Source organism: Delphinapterus leucas, chromosome 6 (genome assembly GCF_059928025.1).
Source record: "Delphinapterus leucas isolate spDelLeu-1000000601 "Yukka" chromosome 6, BTC_Dleu_Yukka2, whole genome shotgun sequence".
NCBI classification, from domain to species: Eukaryota; Metazoa; Chordata; class Mammalia; order Artiodactyla; family Monodontidae; genus Delphinapterus; species Delphinapterus leucas.
In genome coordinates, this window is record NC_143134.1 from 35455248 (window position 1) to 35476234 (window position 20987).

The window sequence follows — 20987 nt, forward strand, 5'->3', positions numbered from 1 at the left end:
CATCAATGTTTTAGAGTCTTCAGGTTGTAGATCTTTCACCTCCTTGGTTAAGTTTATTCCTAGGTATTTTATTCTCTTTGATGCAATTTTAAATGCGACTGTTTTATTGTTTTCTCTTTCTGATAGTTGATTATTAGTGTTTAGAAAACCAATAGATTTCTGTATGTCAATCTTGTATCCTGCAACTTTACTGAATTCATTTATTAGTTCTCATAGTTTTTTGATGGAACTTCAGAATTTTCTGTGTATAACATCATGTCATCTGCAAATAGTGACATTTTTACTTCTTCCTTTCCAATTTGGATGCCTTTTCTTGTCTGACTGCTGTGGCTAGGACTTCCAGCACTACTTCTCAGTGGCGAGAGTGGGCATCCTTGTTTTGTTCCTGATTTTAGAGGAAAAGTTTTGGCTTTTCACTGTTGAGTGTGATGTTAGCTGTGGGTTTGTCATAAACGGCCTTTATTATGTTGAAATATGTTTCCTCTATACCAACTTTGATGCAAGTCTTTATCATGAATGGAAGTTGAATTTTGTCAAATGCTTTTTCTGTGTCTATTGAAATGATAATGTGATTTTTATCCTTCCTTTTGTTAATGTGGTGTATCACACTGATTGACTTGTGGATATTGGACTGTCCTTGAATCTGTGGAATAAATGCCACTTGATCATGGTGTATTATCCTTTTTATATATTATTGAATTTGGTTTGCCAATATTTTTTGAGGATTTTTGCATCTATATTCATCACAGATATTGACTAGTAATTTTCTTTTCTCTGTAATGTCTTTTTCTAGATTTGGTATCAGTGTAATGGTGGGCTCATAGAATGAATTTGGGGGTGTTCCCTCCTCTTCATTTTGTTGGAATAGTTTGTTACACTAGGTATTAGCTCTTCTGTAACAATAGGTTGTTACACTAGGTATTAGCTCTTCACTAGGTATTACTTGTGCTAACTTGGGCTTTGTTCTTTTTCTAATTCATTTAGATGGAGGATAGGTTGTTTATCTGAGATTTTTCTTGTATGCTCAGGTATGCATGTATTATTATAATCTTCCCTCTTATATTTGCTTCTGCTGCATCCTGTAGATTGTGCAAAGTTGCGGTTTTTTTCATTTGTCTCGTTTTTTTCTGATTTCCTCTTTGATTTTTTCATTCATCCATTGTTTCTTTTATTAACATGTCGTTTAGTCTCCATGTGTTTGTGTTTTTCCCATTTTTCTTCCAGTACTTGGTTTCTAGTTTCATACTGTTGTGGTTGAAAAAAAAAGCTTGATGTAATTTCAATTCTCTTCTATTTATTGAGACTTGTTTTTTGGCCTGGCATGTGATCTATCCTAGAGAACATTCCACGTGCACTTGAAAAGAATGTGTATTCTGCTGTTTTTGGATGGAATGTCCTATATATATTTATTAAGTCCAATTTGTCTAATGTGTCATTTAAGACCAATATTTCATTATAGTCTCCAACTATTATTCTATTATTGTCAGTGTCTCCTTTTTATGTCTGTTAATATTTGCTTTCCATATTTAGTTGCACCTATATGAAGTGCATACATATTAATAAATGTATATTCTCTTCTTGTATTGATCACTATATCATTATATAATATCCTTTTTTGTAGACTTTTTTTTAAAGTCTAATTTGCAAGATATTAGTATTGCTACCAGCTCTCTTGTCGTTTTCATTTCCATGAAATAGCTCCTTCCATCCCTTCACTTTTAGTCTGTGTGTCTTTAATTCTAAAGAGAGTCTCTTGCACATAGATGGGTCTTGTTTTTTATCCAGTCATCCACTCTGTGTCATTTGATTGGAACATTTAGTCCATTGACATTTAAAGTAATTCTATATAGGTATGTACTTAACTGCCATTTGTTACTTGTTTTCTGGTTGTTTTTGTCATTCTATATTATTTTCTTCTTCTTTTAGTTTCTTCCCTTGTGGTTTGATTATTTTCTTTATCAAATCATGGCATGCTTGTGTTACTTTCTCCCTATTTTTGTGTATCTATTGTAGGATTTTGATTTGTGGTTACCTTGGGGTTCATATATGTTGACCTATGTATCTGCTTGTTTTAAACTGGTAGTTATTTAAGTTCAAACACATTCTAAAGGATCTACATTTTTTTACTCCCCTCCCATACATTTTGTGTATTTGATGTCATATTTTACATCTTCATGTTTATCCCTTAACTGTTGAGTGTAGTTATAGTTTATTTTCCAATTTTTGTCTTTTAATCTTTGTACTAGCTTATGTTAAGTGATTGATCCACAGCCTTTGCTATATATTTGCCTTTACTTGTGGGGTTTTTCCTTTCCTATAAATCCTTACATCTTGTTGTAGCCTTTTTTTTCCCACTTGGAGAAGACCATTTAAGACTTCTTTTAGGGTTAGTTTAAGTACTGATGACTCTTTTAGTTATTTCTTATTTGAGAAGTTCTTTATCTCACTTCTAATTCTGAATGATAATCTTGCTGGGTAGATTGTCCTAGGTTGTAGATTCTTCCCTTTGAGCACTATAAATATGTCATGCCATTCCCTTCTGGCCTGCAAAGTTTGTGCAGAAAAATCAGCTGATAGACTTATGGGTGTTCCTTTGTACGTGACTCTTTGCTTTTCTCTTGCTACCTTTAAATTCTCTCCTTATCTCTAACTTTTACCATTTTAGTTATGATACATCTTGGTCTGTGTCTCTTTCAGTTCATCTTGTTTGGGATACTCTGTGTACCTGGGTATCTGTTTCCTTCTCCAGGTTCAGGAAGTTTTCAGCCATAATTTCATCAAATACATTTTCAACTCTCTTCTCCTTCTGGAACCCTTATAATGTGAAGGTTAGCATGGTTGATGTTGTCTCAGAGGTCCCTTAAACTGTTCTCATATTTTAAAAATTTGTTTCTCTTTTTACTGTTTTGATTGGGTGATTTCCATTATTCTATCTTCCAGATCACTTATGCATTCTTCTCTGTTACATATTACCGTCTGTTAATTCCTTCTAGTGTGTTTTTCATTTTAGTTATTTCACTCTTCAGTTCTGACTGGTTTTTATATTTTCTAGTTCCGTGTTAAAATTCTCTCTGTCCTCATCTATTCTTTTCCCTAGTTCAGTTAGTATTCTTATTACTAATGCTTTGAACTCTTTATCTGGTAAATTTTCTCTCTTTCATTAGTTGTTTTTTCAGAGTTTTTTCTTTGTTTTTTCGTTTTAAAGACATTCCTTTGTTTTCTCATTTCGCTTAATGTTTTTTATCTCTATAAAATTAGGTAAAACAGTTACCTATCTCGGTCTTGAAGGGTTGTACTTGTGTGGGAGCATCTCTATGCAGTCTGCATGTGTTCAGTAGTTTCGGTGCAAGAGCTGGATCTGAAGTGAGCATGGGTCATGTCTTCCTCCAGGATATGCTGTCTGGTATCAACTTGGTGGGTGGTGGGGCTGGGGATGGAGGGGCTAGAGCCAGAGCCATGTGTGAGCTGAAGCTTCTTCTATGCTGAGTCGTCATCACTACCCTATCAGGGGTGGGGTCTCATCCCAAGGTGCTGAAGCAGGGGTGGGGTCCGAGCTGGCTCCTTTCCCTCTAAGTGTGCTCTCTCCCTTCTCCCAGCAATGACACTTTTGCTTCAGGGGGCACAGTGCTGGAGCAAAAGGGCTGCAGTGGGCACCTGGTGTGGGCCAGGGTGTACACTGGGACAGTCCCAGAATGCTAGTCAGCTCCATACAGCTCCTGATCTGCTGCCTCTGTGAGTGCCAGCAAAGGCTGCCCTTGCCCCATTTATATGCAGCGTTGGGTCTGAGTCAGTTCCATCCCCAACTGCACACTTTCCTCAGCAATGGCAGCCTTCAACCTAGTGGGAAGCTCTTCAGAGGTAGATGAGCTGGATGCATGCTAGGTGGTTTCATGAAACCATCCGGAATTCTGGGGCAGTTTTAATCTCCATTCTACACCTCATTCCTGGGAGTAAGCAAGCTTGTGTCACGAGCCAGGTCTAGGTTTCTCACAGCCCTCCTCGAAGTCCTATTAGTTTTCAAACCAGTAAGAAGACTTGTCTCCTTCTGGAACCCCTGTAATGTGAATGTCAGCATGTTGGACGCCAGGGCTGGGGTACCCAATATGTGGTTCAAACCACTCAGTCCCCAGGGAGGATCTCCTAGTGGTGATATCCCCCTCCTCTTCTGTGGGCCTGGGTCCCAACCTGATAGCTCTTTTCCCTTCTTATCTGACTCGTGTGGATCTTTCTTTTACAGCGTTTGTTTTAGAAGAATATTTCTGTCCATTTCCAGTGTGTTTTCAGAGAGAATTGCTCCACTTTATGGATGTATTTTTGACGTGTTCTTGGGGGGAAGTGAGCTCAGCACCTTCCTACTCTGCCATCTTTTTTTTTTTTTTTTACGGTACACAGGCCTCTCACTGTTGTGGCCTCTCCCATTGCAGAGCACAGGCTCCGGACGCGCAGGCTCAGCGGCCATGGCTCACAGGCCCAGCCGCTCTGCGGCATGTGGGATCTTCCCGGACTGGGGCACGAACCCGCGTCCCCTGCATCGGCAGGCGGACTCTCAACCACTGCGCCACCAGGGAAGCCCCTACTCTGCCATCTTGATCTCCCCTCCTCCATCCTTTTACTTTCAACCTCTTTGTGTGTTTGTATCTAAAGTGTGTGTTTTGTAGATAGCATATAGATTAATTATGCTTTTTTATCCACTCTGCCAATCTTTGCCTATTAATTGGAGAGTTCAATCCATTTACATTTAAAGTAATTTTGGTTAATAAAGGACTTCTGCTGGTTTAACTATTTTTTTTTCTGTATGTCCTACAGGTTTTTATCCCCTCCCCCCCGCTTTTTTTTACTTTTCTGCATACGTTTTTGTTATTTTCTTATTGGTTACCTTAGGGATTACAATTAAAATCTTAACCTTATAACAACCTAGTTTGAGTAATACCAACTTTGTTTCAACTCTCTCCTCATATATGTCTCCATCCCTCCTCCTTTGTGTTGTTTTTGCACAGATTGCATCTTTATACATTGTGTGCCCATTCACATAGATTTATAATTATTATCTAATGCATTCTTTTAAATCATATAGGGGAAAAAAGGAATTAAAACCAAAAGTACAATAGTGTTGGCTTACGTATTTAGCTGTGTAGTTGCTTTCTTTATTTCGTCTCATGGCTTTGAGTTACTGTCTATTATCCTTTCATTTCAGCCTGAAATGAAAGTTCTTCTTTTAGCATTTCTTGTGGGGCATATCTTTTAGTAACAACCTGCCTTAGTTTTTGTTTATCCAGAAGTCTTAACTTCTCCTTCATCGTGAAGGTTCGTTTTGCTGGTTGTAGAATCTTGGTTGACAGTCTTTTCTTTCTCTACTTCAAGTATTTTTTCCTGTCCTTCACTTTCTCTTCTCCCTGATAGGCTCTGTATACTTTTCTTCTCTTCATTCTTTTTTTTTTATTCTTTCTGTTTCTCAGACTTGATAATTTCAATTCTGTGGTCTCAAGTTTGCTGATTCTTTATTCTTCCTGCTCAAATCTGCTTTTGAGCTTCTCTAGTGGAATTTAAATTTCAGTTATTATACCTTTTAGCTCTAATATTTCAGCTCTAATATTTGGTTCCTTTTATAACTTCTTTCACTTTATTGATATTCTCATGTTGTTGATGAATCATTTTCCTGGTTTTCTTTTTGTCCATGGTTTCCTTTAACTCTTTGAACATATTTAAAGCAGTTGATTTAAAGTCTTTATTTTGTAAGTGCAATGTTTAGACTTCTTCAGGGACATTTTCTATTAATGAATTTTCCCTCTGTATGGATCATACTTTTCATTTTCTTTGTAAAGATTTTGTGATTTCTTGTTGAAAACTGGACATCTGAATATTATAAGTGATAACTCTGGAAAACAGATTCTCTCCTTCCCCAGCATTTGCTGGTTTTGTTTGCTGAAGCCTTAGCTAGTGGTTACTTTCTTTTTTCAAATTATATTCCATTATAGGTTATTACAAAATATTGGGTGTAATTCCCTGTGTTATACAGTAAATCCTTGTTGCTTATCTGTTTTATGTATAGTTTGTTAATACTTCTAATTTGTCCCTTCCCAAGAATTTCTTGATTTTTCTAGGTCTTTAATAGTTCCACCTACATTTTAGAAACAGCTTGTATATTCCTACAAAATAGCCTTATGGGACTTTGATTCCAACTGTATCGCATCTGTTAAGCATCTGGGTAAGATTTGACACATTAACAGTAGTGAGTCTTTCTATAAACATGGCATTGCTTTGTTTATGTCTTTTTAATTTTCTCTCAGCAAAGTTTTATAGTTTTCAGTGTAAAGGTGTTACACAGCTTTCATTAAATTTACCCTGAGATAGTTGACATTTTGGAACGTGGTTGTAAATTTTATTGCTTTAAAATTTCCCTTTACAGTTATATGTTGGTAGTATATAGAAATATGGTTGTTTTCTGTTCCTTGTAGCCTGCAATCTTGCTAAATGTGCTTTTTAGTTCTAGAAATTGGTTTGTCTGCTCTTTTGGGTTTTCTCCATACACGATCTTGTCATCTGCAAATAAGGATGGTTTTCCTTTTTCTTTTCTAGTCTGTGCCCCTTATTCCTTTTCTTTTATTGGCTGGAACTTTCCACACAGTGTTGGCCAGGGACAGGGGGATCCTTGGGTGAAGTACATTTGGCATTGCACCATCGGCACAGGGTTGGCTGTGGGTTCTGCAGAGGCCCTTCCAGATGGAGGAGGCACCCTCCAGCTTCAGCAGCTGTGCTTTCCATGAAGCAGGGTGGAACTCCTCAGACACTCTCCCTGCATCTGTGGGGAGCATCACATGGAATTCTCCCTTGGGATGTAACTGTGGTGAGATGCAGTGATTTCTACTGGGACATCATTGCATTCCTGGGGCAAACCTCACTTGGCTCTGATGTTTTATCTTTTTTTATAGTTGCTTGGTTAGATCTGCCAACATTTTGTCTAGACAGTTTGAAGGCTGTTGGGCCCTACTCTGTTTTCTTGCAGTAGCCTCATCAGGTTTCTGCATCACGGCCATGCTGGCCTCACCAGCCATCACAGCTCATTTCCCAGTCCTTGTGCTGCTTCTCCTGTGGGGTTATACCTGAGGCGCAGAGAGCAGAAGGGCTGCCCTGCCACTGACTCCGGATCTCTGGGCACACAACCCTGCACAGCTCCCAGCTGTTCTGGTCCTGCCATAATGGCACTGACCAATCAAGCAGGAGGCCTTGGGTTGGAGTGTGTGGTCCCCTTAGTGCGACTTCAGGGTTCATGTCCTGAGGGGTCTGCTTTGAAGCCCACTCTGGCCTGTGGACAGTCGGGGCATGTGGCCCAGAGGTGGGTAGGCTGCAGCTCTGTGGAAGGAGGGAGGGACGGCGGCTGCCTCCCAGCTGCGTACTTCCACTCTGGCATCAGCCATTAAAGGTGCCCCATGTCAGGTCCTGAGACCACCCTCTCCTGAGGATGGAGAAACTGTGGGGACCCCCAAGGCCACTGAGGGAGGCTAGCTGATTGAAGCCACGTTTCTTGTCTTGTAGATGAACACGTCTCGAACAGCAGTGGGGATGCCATGTCTGGCCCCGGCACCCAGCCCTCTACCCACCGCGGTCATTCCTGGAGCTGCTTCAGCCCAGCCTGTGCCCATGCCAGGTACTGCTCTCTCCTGCCTTCCAGCCCCGCCCTACGCACTGCCTTTGGGCCAGTATGGAAGCCTGATCCCAGCTCCAGTGTCCTGGGGGCCCTGGGCAGCCCAAGCAGGCAGCTGGAGCCTCGATGAGGGGCCAGGCTTGGGTGCAACAGGCACGCCAGCACTCCCCATGTTCTTGTGGCCACCTATGGTCAGCATGCCTGGCCCCAGGCTGCGGATCACATAGCTCCTCTGTCTCACCACTTGCCAGGTGGAACATACTGAACTGAATAGCCCAGAGGAGTCAGGTTGTGGTTTGGCCTCCAAGTCCTGCCCCGCCTGCCCATGGGTGCCCAGCCAGGGCGGCAGTCCTTGCTTTCTTTATTGCTGCAGACCTTGTTCCCTCTTAGTTTCCCGTGGTCCACACTTGCTGTCTTTGCACTCACTTCCTGTACTTGAGTTGATGGTTAGAACATTGTAATCACCCTGCAGAAGTACAGTGCCTTGAATTCCAGCTTTTCCATTCCCTGATGGGAAGAGGTGTTTTAAAAGATCATGTATCAGAAAAGATGTATTTCATTTACAGTTGGCTTGTGTATTGATATCTCTATTTCCCTTGTTAAGTTGCAGAGACATGAATGATTTGAAAATCTGAAGCTAAAGTCTGATCTTGACTTTTCTGTTGTACGTGCTTTAAAAGAAATTGAACTAGTGACCTTGAATATTGAAGAGTTGCAAATGCTAGAAGAGTTCTGCTTTGTACTCATAAAACGAGGTCTCTCCAGCTGTATGGTCATAGATAGCAAACAGATGGACACACTCCCTCAACTGCAGTGCCACGGGCACTGCCAGCAAACTGCCCAGGGATGCATGGTTATTGGGGCAGTGCATTGCTACTGGTAGTTGGTCTCTTAGTCAGGAATGTTAGCATCTGTGTTTGGCTCTGTGGAACCTGCTGTAAAGTGCTAGGTAAGCAGACACGCCCTCATGACCCAAAGCCTGCAGGGCTGCTGTGAGTGTGGGGGAGGTACAAGTGTGTGTCTGGTGCAGGAGCACAGGCAGGCCGCCTGCTTTGCAGAGACAGTGGACCCCTTCTGCTCTGGGGGCCTGCCAACTCTCCTACTGACCTGCCTTCCTTTTCTGTCATTTGCACTGAGGCCTGTGGCCACTTGGGCCTAGCTTTGCCATGTGTTCACAGGCTGTTCCACCCCACCTCTGGCCTCCACACTTCTCCAGGCACTGAGGTTGCTCTGCTAGGGGTGGGAGTGTTCCTCTCCTGGAAATTTCAGTGGGGCTCATCCCAGACAGGCACCAAACAGCCCAGGGTGGGAGCTGAAGGCCCTGCTTCTCACTGACCAAGATATTTCCCATTTCCCACTGGGAGGCCACTGGTTGGGCTGCCCAGCTGTGAATTGTATAGTTCTGCTGTACTTTGGGACTTTACTAGGACTGGCTGAATTATTTTGATTTAAATATATTATTCCATCAATTCAGTTAGAATTGAATTTTCTAGGTGATTATACAGACTCTTCTGCCAGGCCATGACACTATAGTAAGAGATTTCTGTTCTCTGTAATGTGCCCCTTGGTCCTTGGGTTGAGAATTATGTGCGCCTGGTTCCTGAGGGTGGTGGAAGCCGCCCTCTTCCCGCTCCCCTTGCTGTACCAGACATGTGGTTTGGAGCCCTGGCCTTGTATGTGAACGGTCAGTGGCACAGACTCCCCAAGAGATTGTATATTTGAAGGAGAAAAATAAACATTTTTGCTTGAAAACAGTGTGGAACAACATCTTTTTCTTATCTTCTGTCCACGTAAAAGCTGAACAGCCAGTCTCAAAGGGAGCGTGGGGTGGGTAGCCCTGGCAGGCAGCACTGCCCTGTCCTGACAGCTTCACTCTCAGCCCCATGCCTGCTGTCAACACCTTGCCCAGGAGGCCGGGGTGGCCGTGAGGGGCCTGGGGGCTGAGTGGCAGGTACTTTCTTCCTGGCAGGAGCCGGGTGTGATTGACGCTGAGCCGACATGGCTCAGAGGACGAGAGTGGGCTGTTGGGCGGGAACCCCATGCCAGCTCTGTGGCTTCGGGCCTAGGTTGGCTTGTTCACTCGGCTTTCAAACTCTGAGTTTGAACCGCATTTAGATGTACAGTGGACTCTGCCCCATGGAGGGCATGAGCCTCACGGCCAACTAAATGGTGTCTCTGCCCCCTGTCCATGTTGGCTGTCTCACAGAAAGCCAGGTTTGTGTGACTCACTTTGGACAGAGCTGGGTGGGGGGCTGGGCCACCTGCCCTGGGGTCACCTGAGGGGCTCTGCTGTCCTGTAGGTGCAGGGCCTTGGTGCGGATTTGGGGAGGGCCCCGTGGAATTCAGCATGTTTTCCTGGCTCGCCGGCCCTGATGGCCTTATGGTCAGCAGCTGGTGCCCCTGCGTGTGTTCTGCGTGTACTCAAGCTGGGGGTCGTGGTGCCTCCGGCTCCCCGCGGCTGGGGTGGCAGCCCTGGTCTGTTCGTCCTGCATTTCCACCGAGATGCAGTCAGGCTTTGTGCCCCTGGCCACCTGCAGTGCTCCGCCTCAGCGCTAGCTCTGAGCAGAGGCCGGGCAGGTCGGCAAGCAGACTCTGCTTGCTGTGCCTGTGGAGCCAGAGGTACCTTGCTCTCCAGGGCAGTGGGCCCTGCAAGACCCTGCCTGGTTTGGGCGGTTGCTCAGTGTGGAAGGTGGCCAGATGGCAGAGGCAGCCCGGGGTATGTATGCATAGTGCCTGGGTCATGGTCCGGCAGCCCAGCCCTCCAAGGAGCGTGACCACTCTGGTGTCGCCATTCCAACTTCCAGGGCCTCGTGTGACCGCGTCAGGCCTGTAATGAGCTGTGGCGGTTTTGTTTTCTAGATTCTGAAAGTGAGAAGCCCGACTGAGCCCAGGCAGGCCGACCCAGACCCAGACGCCAGGCCCCGTGTCATCTCATGCAGAGAAGGCGAGCCCACACCTCGTGTCCGGTTCACGATGTTTTGTAACCACTTTCTAAGCATTTTTTATTCACAATTGGAAACACAAATGTAAGCAAGAATAAAAAATATTTTGGGGGAAACAGGACGTTGGTTTTTCAAACTCCTTTCTTGTGGTCCCCAGACCGGCAGGTGGCCTGAGATGGTTGGTAAGTGAATGAGAGTGTTGGAGAAACTCCTGGGGCCACACAGCGGGACAGGTCTGGGGGTAAGTGTCCTTGGCTGAGGGGTTCCTGAGTGTGGTGATGAACACTTTAGATGGTGCTTTACAGTACACTGGGTAGCTCATGGTCCTTGTGTCCAGACAGCAGCTGGGATGGGTCAGACGTGTGATAAGGTCCCACCTCTTAGAGAAGCAGCTGAGGCTGTGGATCTCAGGCGGCCTGGCCCCAGTTTTCAGGCATTCTCCTCCTTCATACCCAGGGCAGCCCCCATTCTATTGCAGAGCCCTGGAGGCATCAGACCCTTGGAGGCTGAACAGTGATGCCCATCACTGGTGACGGCTCCCTGGCTCGCACAGACTTGGACCCTTGCGCACACAGCTCCATTCATTATGCTGCCCTTTGGGCTTCCTTACTCTGTCACATCAATCCACCAGGCACAGGACAGGCATCCACAGTGGCTTGAAATGGCCCTTCCTCCAGAATCCACATGCACCATTGGGAGGGGCCCGCCTCGGGTCTCAGACCCCTGGCTTCGGTGGATGGCAGGATAGGCCCACTGGCCCTTGCAGGGCTGCACCACCACCGTGGTAGGGTGTCTGAAGCACAGTGTGAAAGACAGGAAACCTGCTAGTGGCCTCACAGGGTAACATGCAGTAGTAAAGTTGCAGCTTGGCCAGCAGGAATGGGGGCTCACACTGGGGCCTGGGGTTTGGGTAGAATTGAGGGGGTCCCACTCCTTGAAATGAGAAAATTGTATCTTTGTGTTAATTAATCTCTGACTTCAGTTTAGTGTTTCCTTCAGTGAAGAATGTGGTGTAGGGGTTATGTCACCACTGGAGCCCACAGATGCTGTGTATAACATTGCAGTTGCCGCAGGCGTCCCCAAACGTCATATATGGTCATCACACAAAATGCCAACCCCTGAGACTCAACTCCTGTCCAGTTGGCTGATAAAAGCAGAGCAGCCTCCCTGCCTCCCCACAGCTTCCCAGAGGGTGTGCGGGTGAGGTTTGGGGATGCATATGGGGGCTGCCCACCTCATCCCTTGCCAGCTCTTGGTGCTGCTGCCCGGGCCAAGTGGACATGCCCTGGTGTGTGCTCTCCTCTGTGATAAAGTAGAGCAGGCCATTGTTACGTCTGTCATTACAGATGTAACGACATCGTGTATTTTCATTGTGTTCATTTTGTCATTGTCTTTGTGGCTCCTGTTACTGGTTTTCTATTGATGGAAGTAATGCACAGCTTACCTTTTCAGACAGCAAATTTGTTTAAATCATTTTAAGCAAGTAAGAGTACAGGTGCTAATGGTAAAAATTGGTGGTAAGATGGTAGTAACTAAAGGTAAAAGCACACGAGCAAATGGTAAAAATTGCGAAGGCAGATGGCTGAAGTTTGGAAACCCAGCAGGGGCTCACAGGTAGTCGTAACAGCCCCTGGATGCAAACACCTGTGAGGGCCCAAGCTTCCTCCAGAATTTCTGAGTAGGCAACAGTCAGATTCCTTTACTAGGGGGTGTGTTTCTGGTGGGGCAAGGGGGAGAGAGAGATTGGGTTGGAACACCTGGACAGATTGAATACCTGTTCACACCACAGCATCACTGAGCACTTACCCACTTCCCCCAGCACATCTTTGGAGGAGGAGTTGGTGGGTACCTTACCGCCTGGGACCCCAAGTAGCAGAGTCTGCCTCACCCCGATTCCAGGAGCAGCCAGGTCCTCCCTACAAGTGGGGATGGCCCTCTGGAAGCAGCTCTGTTGCTGTATTGAGGCAGAGGGACAGGCCAGTGATGTTGATGGTCAAGCTACAACCCCAGGGGGGATCCTGCACATTGGTCTTCTGGGGCCCTGTACGCCCAGCCTCGTCCACTGCTCAGAAATGCCCAGTGGCTCTCTGGAGCCCCCAGGTAAACCTTAATCCCCTGTGTTGAAGTCTGAGGCTTTCGGTGGTTGGCCACACCTGCCAGACATGTCCCTCAGCTTCAGACTTGGCTGCTAGGACATGATTCGCCCACCCTAACTCTGCCCCCAGCTGCTCACAGTCCTGCAACACACTTGGAGTCTCTCCTCCACTGAGCTCTGTCATGCGGCTGGCGGGAACATCTCACCAGACCCCCATAGGAGATCTTGGGTGTCTGTCTCATGTGTCATACTTCGGTTTAAGCCTCCTGAGGACAGACCTTAAGGGCGTCTTCTGTATCCCACACCTTCCAGAACAGCTGTCGATGAACACAGCTGCTGCACAATGAATTGTTGCCAAAAGTAAAAGTCTCCCTGTGAGTAGAAGTCTGCAGTAGCTTGTTGCTACTTATAGGATTACTGGAATGGAAAAGACCCACCTTGTGCCTAGTGCCTCCCGCACAGCAGCTTCCAGGCCCAGCACAGGCTTCCCAGGACAGGGACAGCAGCATCATCCAGGTTTGCCCTGAGTTCCCCCTGCAGGGCCATGGTGGTGAGCTGCAGGCTCTGCTTTTCATTCTCATTCTGTCCTGGAGGGCTCCCCGCAGCCCACTCTCTGGTGTCTGCTGTGGTATGTGAGCCTCCACTCAGGTTGAACAGCTTCAAATCTGAAATGTGCCTTTTATTAAAGGGCTGGTTGATTCTCCATGACCCGGGAGAACTTGGAGAAACAAAAGTAAGCATCCCCAAGGGTTCTGAGTAACAGGTTATGCTATTCTAGCACTATATTTCCAAGTCATAAACAATTTCATACTCTAGCCAGGGAGCTCAGCCTTGATGTTATGTCCTTTCTTTGGGAAATAAAACACATGGTGTCTTGGGCTGCAATAACAGAATACCACAGGCTGGGTGACTTAAACAACAGATATTTATTTATCACAGTTCTGGAGGCCAGAAGTCCAAGATCAAGGTGCTGGCAAGTAGGTTTCATTCTGAGGCCTCTTTTCTTGGTGTGTAGGCACCGTCATCTCGGTGTGTGCCCACATGATCTCTTCTTTGTGTGCATGTGGAGAGAGAGCAAATGAGCTCTATTTTCTCTTCCTCTTCTTATAAGGACACAAATTCTATCATACCAGGGCCCCACCCTTATGACCTATTTAATCTTAATTACTTCCATAAAGGCCCTGTCTCCAGATATAGTCACATTGGAGGTTAGAGCTTCAACATGAACTTTGAGGGGGACACAAACATTCAGTCCATAACACATGGCTTACTAAATAATTTTAGTACACAATCTGTTTGTAAGATGGAAACTATACTTGTCTCTTGCACACACACACATTTTAAAACTAAACTTAAGTGAATACCAAATGTATATATACAGGGAGAGAAAGAAGGAGGGAGAGGAGGTCAAGACATATTTGTGGCAGAAAACTGAAAGGAAACACCCACTGCTCCTTTTGCTGAGCCCCACATGAGCTCATGGGGGAGATAGGGAACCCCTCCCCAACCCTAAAACATCAGCATCGTGGACTGGAGGGACAATGTCCAGTGGTGAACACACCAGGCCAGCTGCACGATGCTGGTCAGCACACCAATGCTGAGGGCCACAGAGCTCTTGGTTTAGAACTCAAATGGACAGAACTGCAGAAAAGAGAAAAAGGGGAACAAAGGACTGATAATATAAATAAAAATCAAATTACAAGATGATAGACTTAACCCTAACTATATCAGTAGCCACGTTTTGTAATGGTATGTAAATGGTCTGGTCACTTTGAGTAAAATAAATTGTCACATTTGATTAAAAAATCCAATTTTATGTTGTGTACAATAAACATGCCTTACATATAAAGACAAATAGGTCTGGGTAAAAGGATGGACCAAAATATACCATCCTAACATCAATCAAAAGGAAGCTACGGTGACTATTAATATCAAACAATGCAGGTTTCAGAGCAAAGCTTATTATGAGGGCAAAGATATAATTTCATAATGAAAACAGGTCAACTCACCAAGAAAAGATACAATTCTAAATGTTTCTACCCCTAATAACAACTTGGAAATGTGGAGGAAAACAGAAGAGAAATAGACAAATTCACAATCACAGTCAGCTATTTGAATAAATGGCAGAGCACGTAGACAGAAAGCCATTGTAATAGAGCCTGACTCCATTTTTTTTTTTCTTTTTTTGCGTTACGCGAGCCTCTCACTGTTGTGGCCTCTCCCATTGTGGAGCACAGGCTCCAGACGCACAGACTCAGCGACCATGGCTCACGGGCCTAGCCACTCCGAGGCATGCGGGATCTTCCCGGACCGGGGCACGAACGCATGTCCCCTGCATCGGCAGGCGGACTCTCAACCACTGCGCCACCAGGGAAGCCCCTGAATCCATTTTTGATGTCTGAGTGCCGACAGCTTTTAAGTCTCACCCTCCCTCTTCTTCTTCTCTGCATATCTCGTCATGCTGATAAGAAGCCCTAGTGCTCCATCCCTTGGCACCATGGGAAATTCATGCTATAAGTGGAATCCTGACCCTACTCCCTAACCACCATAAAAACCCTAAGCCAGTCTCCCTTCCCAGCCAGTCTCCTTTCCCCACTCACTCAATCTGTTTTGGATCTTAAAGCCTCCTATGTGAGAAACAAACCCTTTTATCCTCTTGCAACGTGTGTGTGTGTGTGCGTGCGCGTATGTGTGTGCGCGCACACATCATCAGTCTCAATATACAAACCAAATTTTGGGTTAAGGTCCCTCGTTTCCATGACATGACCACAACAATCACTAAGAACACATAAGACTTGAGCACCACTCTCAACCAGCTTGGCTTAACATTTCTAAGACTCCACCCACAGCAGAGCACACGTTCTTTTTATGTGTACGTGGTCCATAATAAGGCAGATTCTGGGCCATTAAGATGAGTGATAATAAATTCTAAAGGACTCAAGTCATACAGATGACATTCTCCAACCACAATGGAATTAAATTAGAAGTCAAACACAGATCTCTGGAAAACACCCAAATATTTGCAAATGAGGTAACACACTTTTAAATAACCTATGGATTAAAAAGGAAATCAAATGAGAAATTAGAAAACAAACTGAATAAAAATGAAAATACAACATGTCAAAATTGGTGGGATATTGCTAAAACAATACTTAGGAGGAAATTGATAGCACTAAGCCTACATTAGAAAAGAAGACCAAATTAATAACTTCATCTTCCACCTTAAGAAACTAGCAAAGAAAGAAATTAAATCCAAAGTAAGCATAAGAAAATGAATAATAAAAATCAGTAAAACAGGAAAACAATAGAGAATATCAATGTAACCAGAAGCCAATACATGAGAAACTCAATAAAGCTGAAAAACCTACACAGAAATCTCTTGCATTTCTATACACCAACAACAAAAGATCAGAAAGAGATTAAGGAAACAATCCCATTCACCATTGCATCAAAAATAATGAAATACCTAGGAATAAACCTACCTAAGGAGGCAAAAGACCTGTACTTGGAAAGCTAAAAGATACTGATGAAAGAAAGAAAAGATGACACAAACAGATGGAGAGATATACCATGTTCTTGGATTGGAAGAATCAACAGTGTGAAAATGACTATACTACCCAAAGCAATCTACAGGTTCAATGCAATCCCCGTCAAACTACCAATGGCATTTTTCACAGAATTGGAACAAAAAAATTTACAATTTGTACGGAAACACAAAAGACCCCGAATAGCCAAAGCAATCCTGAGAAAGAAAAACAGAGCTGGAGGAATCAGGCTCCCTGACTTCAGACTATACTACAAAGCTACAGTCATCAAAACAGTATGGTACTGGCACAAAAACAGAAATATAGATCAATGGAACAGGATAGAAAGTCCAGAGATAAACCCATGTACTTATGGTCAGCTAATCTACAACAAAGGAGGCAAGAATATACAAGAGAAAAGACAGTTTCTTCAATAAGTAGTGCTGGGAAAACTGGACAGGCACATGTAAAGAAATGAAATTAGAACACACCCTAACACCATACACAAAAATAAACTCAAAATGGATTAAAGACCTAAATATAAGGCCGGATAATATAAAACTTTTAGAGGAAAACATAGGGAGAACACTGACATAAATCACAGCAAGATCTACTTTGATCCACCTCCTAGAATAAGAAAAATAAACAAATGGGACTTAAAAGCTTTTGCACAGCAAAGGAAACCATAAATAAAACGAGAGGGCTTCCCTGGTGGCACAGTGGTTGAGAGTCCGCCTGCTGATGCAGGGGACATGGGTTCGTGCCCCGGTCCGGGAAGATCCCACATGCCGTGGAGCGGCTAGGCCCATGAGCCATGGCCGCTGAGCCTGCGCATCCGGAGCCTGTGCTCTGCAGCAGGAGAGGCCACAACAGTGAGAGGCCTGCGTACCACAAAAACAAAACAAAACAAAACAAAAAAGGGTGGAAGATCTAAATAGACATTCCTCCAGAGAAGACATACAGGTGGTTAAAAAAACATGAAAAGATGCTCAACATCACTACTTATTAGAGAAATGCAAATTAAAATTACAATGAGGTATCACCTCACACTGGTCAGAATGGCCATCATTAAAAAGTCTACAAACAATAAATGCTGTAGAGAGTGTGGGGAAAAGGGAACCATCCTACACTGTTGGTGGGAATGCAAACTGGTACAGCCACTGTGGAGAATAGAATGGAGTTTCCTTAGAAACTGAAAATAGAAGATGTGGTACACATATACAATGGAATATTACCCAGCCATAAAAAAGAACAAAATAATGCCATTTGCAGCAACATGGATACACCTACAGATTGTCATATTGAGTAAAGTAAGTCAGACATAGAAAGACAAATGTCATATGATATTGCTTATACATGGAATCTAAAAAAGGGCACAAACGAACTTATCTACAAAACCAAAATAGAGTTACAGATGTAGAAAATAAACTTATGTTTACCAGGGGGTAAGGGGGATAGGGATAAATTGGAAGATTGGGATTGACACATACACACTACTATATATAAAATAGATAACTAATAAGGACCTACTGCATAGCACAGGGAACTCTACTCAATACCCTGTAATGGCCTATATGGGGAAAGAATCTAAAAAATAGTGGATATATGTATCTGTATAACAGACTAGCTTTTCTGTACACCTGAAACTAACATAATATTGTAAATCAATTATACCCCAATAAAAATTTTTTTAAAACCCTGAAAAAGCACTAGCTAGATTGAAAAAAGAAGACGCAATTACCAGTATCACAAATGAGAGAGATGACATCAATTCTGTTTCCATAGATATTAAAAGGATTTAAAGGGCTATTACAAACATCTTTACACCAATAAATTTGATAACTTAGATGAAATGGACAAATTACTTGAAAGACACAAACCACCAAAGCTTCTCACCAAAGCTTACTTAAGAAGAAATAGATAAGCTGAATAGCCCTGTATATATGAAAAAATTTATTTTGTAGTTAAAAACCTTCCCACAGAAACAAAACTCCAGGTGCAGATGGCTTCACTGGTGAATTCCTCTAGATAAGAGAGAAATAATGCCAGTTCTATACAAACTGTTCCAGATAATTCTGATGCCCTTATCCTATGCCAAAGATATTAAAAAACCCCACAAAACCTAGAGACAAATATCCCTCATGAACAAAAATACAAAAATTCTAAACAAAATATTAGCAAATGGAATGCAACAATATATGAAAAGGATAATCTTTTTTGACTAAGTAAGTAGGATTTGTCTCAAGAATTCTTGGATGGTTCAACTTTCAACAATTAATACAACATTAACAGTTATGATACTACCAAAAACTATGAAATACTTAGGAATAAATCTGATAAAAGGTGTGAAAGACCTATATAACCTGTATTAAGCTGAGAGAAATCAAAGAAGACTAATAAATGGAGAGACATGGGTTGAAAGACCCAATGTTGTTAAAATGTCAGTTCTCCAAATTGATCTACAGATTCAATGCAATTCCAACCAAACTCCCAGGAGGTTTTTTGGGGGGTAGATATGAAAAACTGGTTCTAAAATTCATGTGGGAACACACACAAAGGACCTAGAACAGCCAAAGCAACTGTGAAAAAGAACAAAGTTGGAAGGTTAACACTACCTGATTTTAAAACATATGAAGCAACAGTGACCAAGATTGTGTGCTAATGGCATCAAGATAGAATAATAAATAAATGGAACAAAAATAAGGAGCTCAGAAACAGACCTACACATATATGAGCACCTGATTTTCAACAAAATCACAAAGGCAAATCAGTGAAGAAAGGATAATCTTTTCAACAAATGGTGCTGGAACAGTTGGATATTCATGTGTAAAAAAATAAAACTTTCGGGGGCTTCCCTGGTGGTGCAGTGGTTGAGAGTCCGCCTGCCAATGCAGGGGAAATGGGTTCGTGCCCCGGTTCAGGAAGATCCCACATGCCACGGAGCGGCTGGGCCCGTGAGCCATGGCCGCTGAGCCTGCGCGTCCGGAGCCTGTACTCCGCAACGGGAGAGGCCACAACAGTGAGAGGCCCACATACCGCAATAAATAAATAAAGAAATAAATAAAAATAAAATAAAACTTTCATCCATATTCACCATATACAAAAATCAAATTAAAATGGATTATAGTCCTGAATATAAAACCTATAAGTGTAAAACTTTTTGGAAAAAATTAAAAAAGATCTTTGTGACCTTGAGCTATGCAAAGATTTATTAAATATAACACCAAAAGCACAATACAATTTTAAAAACTGATGAATTGGAATTCACTAAAATTAAAAACTTCAAAAGCCACTCTTAAGAGAATGAGAAGACAAGCCATAACTGATACCTGGTAAAGAACTTGTATCCAGACATAAAGAATTCTAAAAATGCGATAGTAACAACATGAGCCAATTTTTTTAAACGAGCAAGGGATCTAAAGAGATACGTCACCAAAGAAAAGATATGGATGGCAAACAAGCACATGAAAAACTCTCAATATCATTAGTCATTACAAAAATATAGATTAAAACCTCAGTGAGATGCCACTACACACAGTGAAATGGCTAAAACACCAACCACACCAAGTGCGGGTGAGGATGTGGAGGAACTGGAACTCTCACACTGCTGGTGGGAATACAAAATGGTGTGAGTACTTTGGGAAACATTTTGGCAGCTTCTTACAGAGTTAAATGTATATTTACCCTATGACCCAGCCATTCCGCTTCTGGGTGTTCACCTAAGAGAAATGAAAGCAGTCCTCACAGAGACTTACCGACAAATGTTCACAGCGGCTTTCTCTAGCCTAGCCAAGAACTGGAACACCCGACTGTCCCTCTGCAGCCTGGAGTACGTGTGTGCTCCATCTTTACATTTGATGCTCAGCAACAGGGAGGAATCAATCACCAAGATGGCCAGCAACACAGATAAATCACAAGTTATGCTGAGTGAAGAAGCTCAACAAAAGAGGAGACTGCCATGTGATTCTATTCATATACAATCGTAGAAAATGCAAGCTGACTTATAGTGATGGGAAGACCACCAGTAGCTGCCTAGGGAGGGGCTGGGAGATGGCAGAGAGGCAGAGGGAAACTTCTGGAGGTGAACGATGACTCTGCTCTATTAGCGGAGATATCACCAATGTATATGCATGTCAAAATTTATCACACTCTACGTTTTCAATGTGTATGGTGTGTTGTAGTCATTTATACCTCAGCAAGCTGCTACCCTTCAGTGCCCACCTACACCTTCCCATGCAGCCCAGATCCTTACTCTGGCTTGAGTCCCAACTGGCTTGTGCCTCTGTTGTCTTTGTCACCTTGAGCATTAGTTATTCTGATCATTAGTTACTCTGCATTGTTTTGTTTCTTTCCTGATTTCCTGTCTTTCCAGAGTAGAATGCATGTTCCACCACAACGGGCCTGCTCTGTTTACTTCTTGGGCCCTCGGGAGTTCTCAGTGGCTCTTAGCTGGTGAATGAACGTGTTGGTGGTTGGGGAACGAGCATGGTCCACGTGGAGCTGGAGCAAGGACAGGCCACACGGGCTGCCGCAAGGAGAAGCCAACCTGGAGCTGGCCAGCAGGGTTGAGGTTGGGGAGGCTGCTGGGGCCTCGGGAATGCAGCTTGCATAGCTCTAGTCCTGGGCAGGGGCTGCTCCTGTGCTGTTCAGAGGTCAGAGGCCAGGAAGGGGATTGTGGCCCGGTTGTGGTAGGCAGAGGGGTGGGGGTGATTGAGACTGCCACGTGCTGGGAGATGGCTTTTCCCGGCCTGTGCTCGGATTACCTCTCTCAGTCTCCATTACAC

The 20987-nt window shown here is 43.7% G+C and overlaps 1 protein-coding gene across 1 annotated transcript in view; it reads left to right on the forward strand.

Moving 5' to 3' along the window:
- Positions 1-10692, forward strand: part of WNK2 (WNK lysine deficient protein kinase 2) — a 157057-nt gene extending 146365 nt beyond the window's left edge. Inside the window, exons 29-30 of the mRNA XM_022564623.3 lie at positions 7534-7645; positions 10502-10692. Coding sequence (XP_022420331.1) covers positions 7534-7645; positions 10502-10527 — 138 coding nt within the window. The 3' untranslated portion in view covers positions 10528-10692. The remainder of the gene's footprint in view (positions 1-7533; positions 7646-10501) is intronic.
- Positions 10693-20987: the final 10295 nt, after the last annotated feature.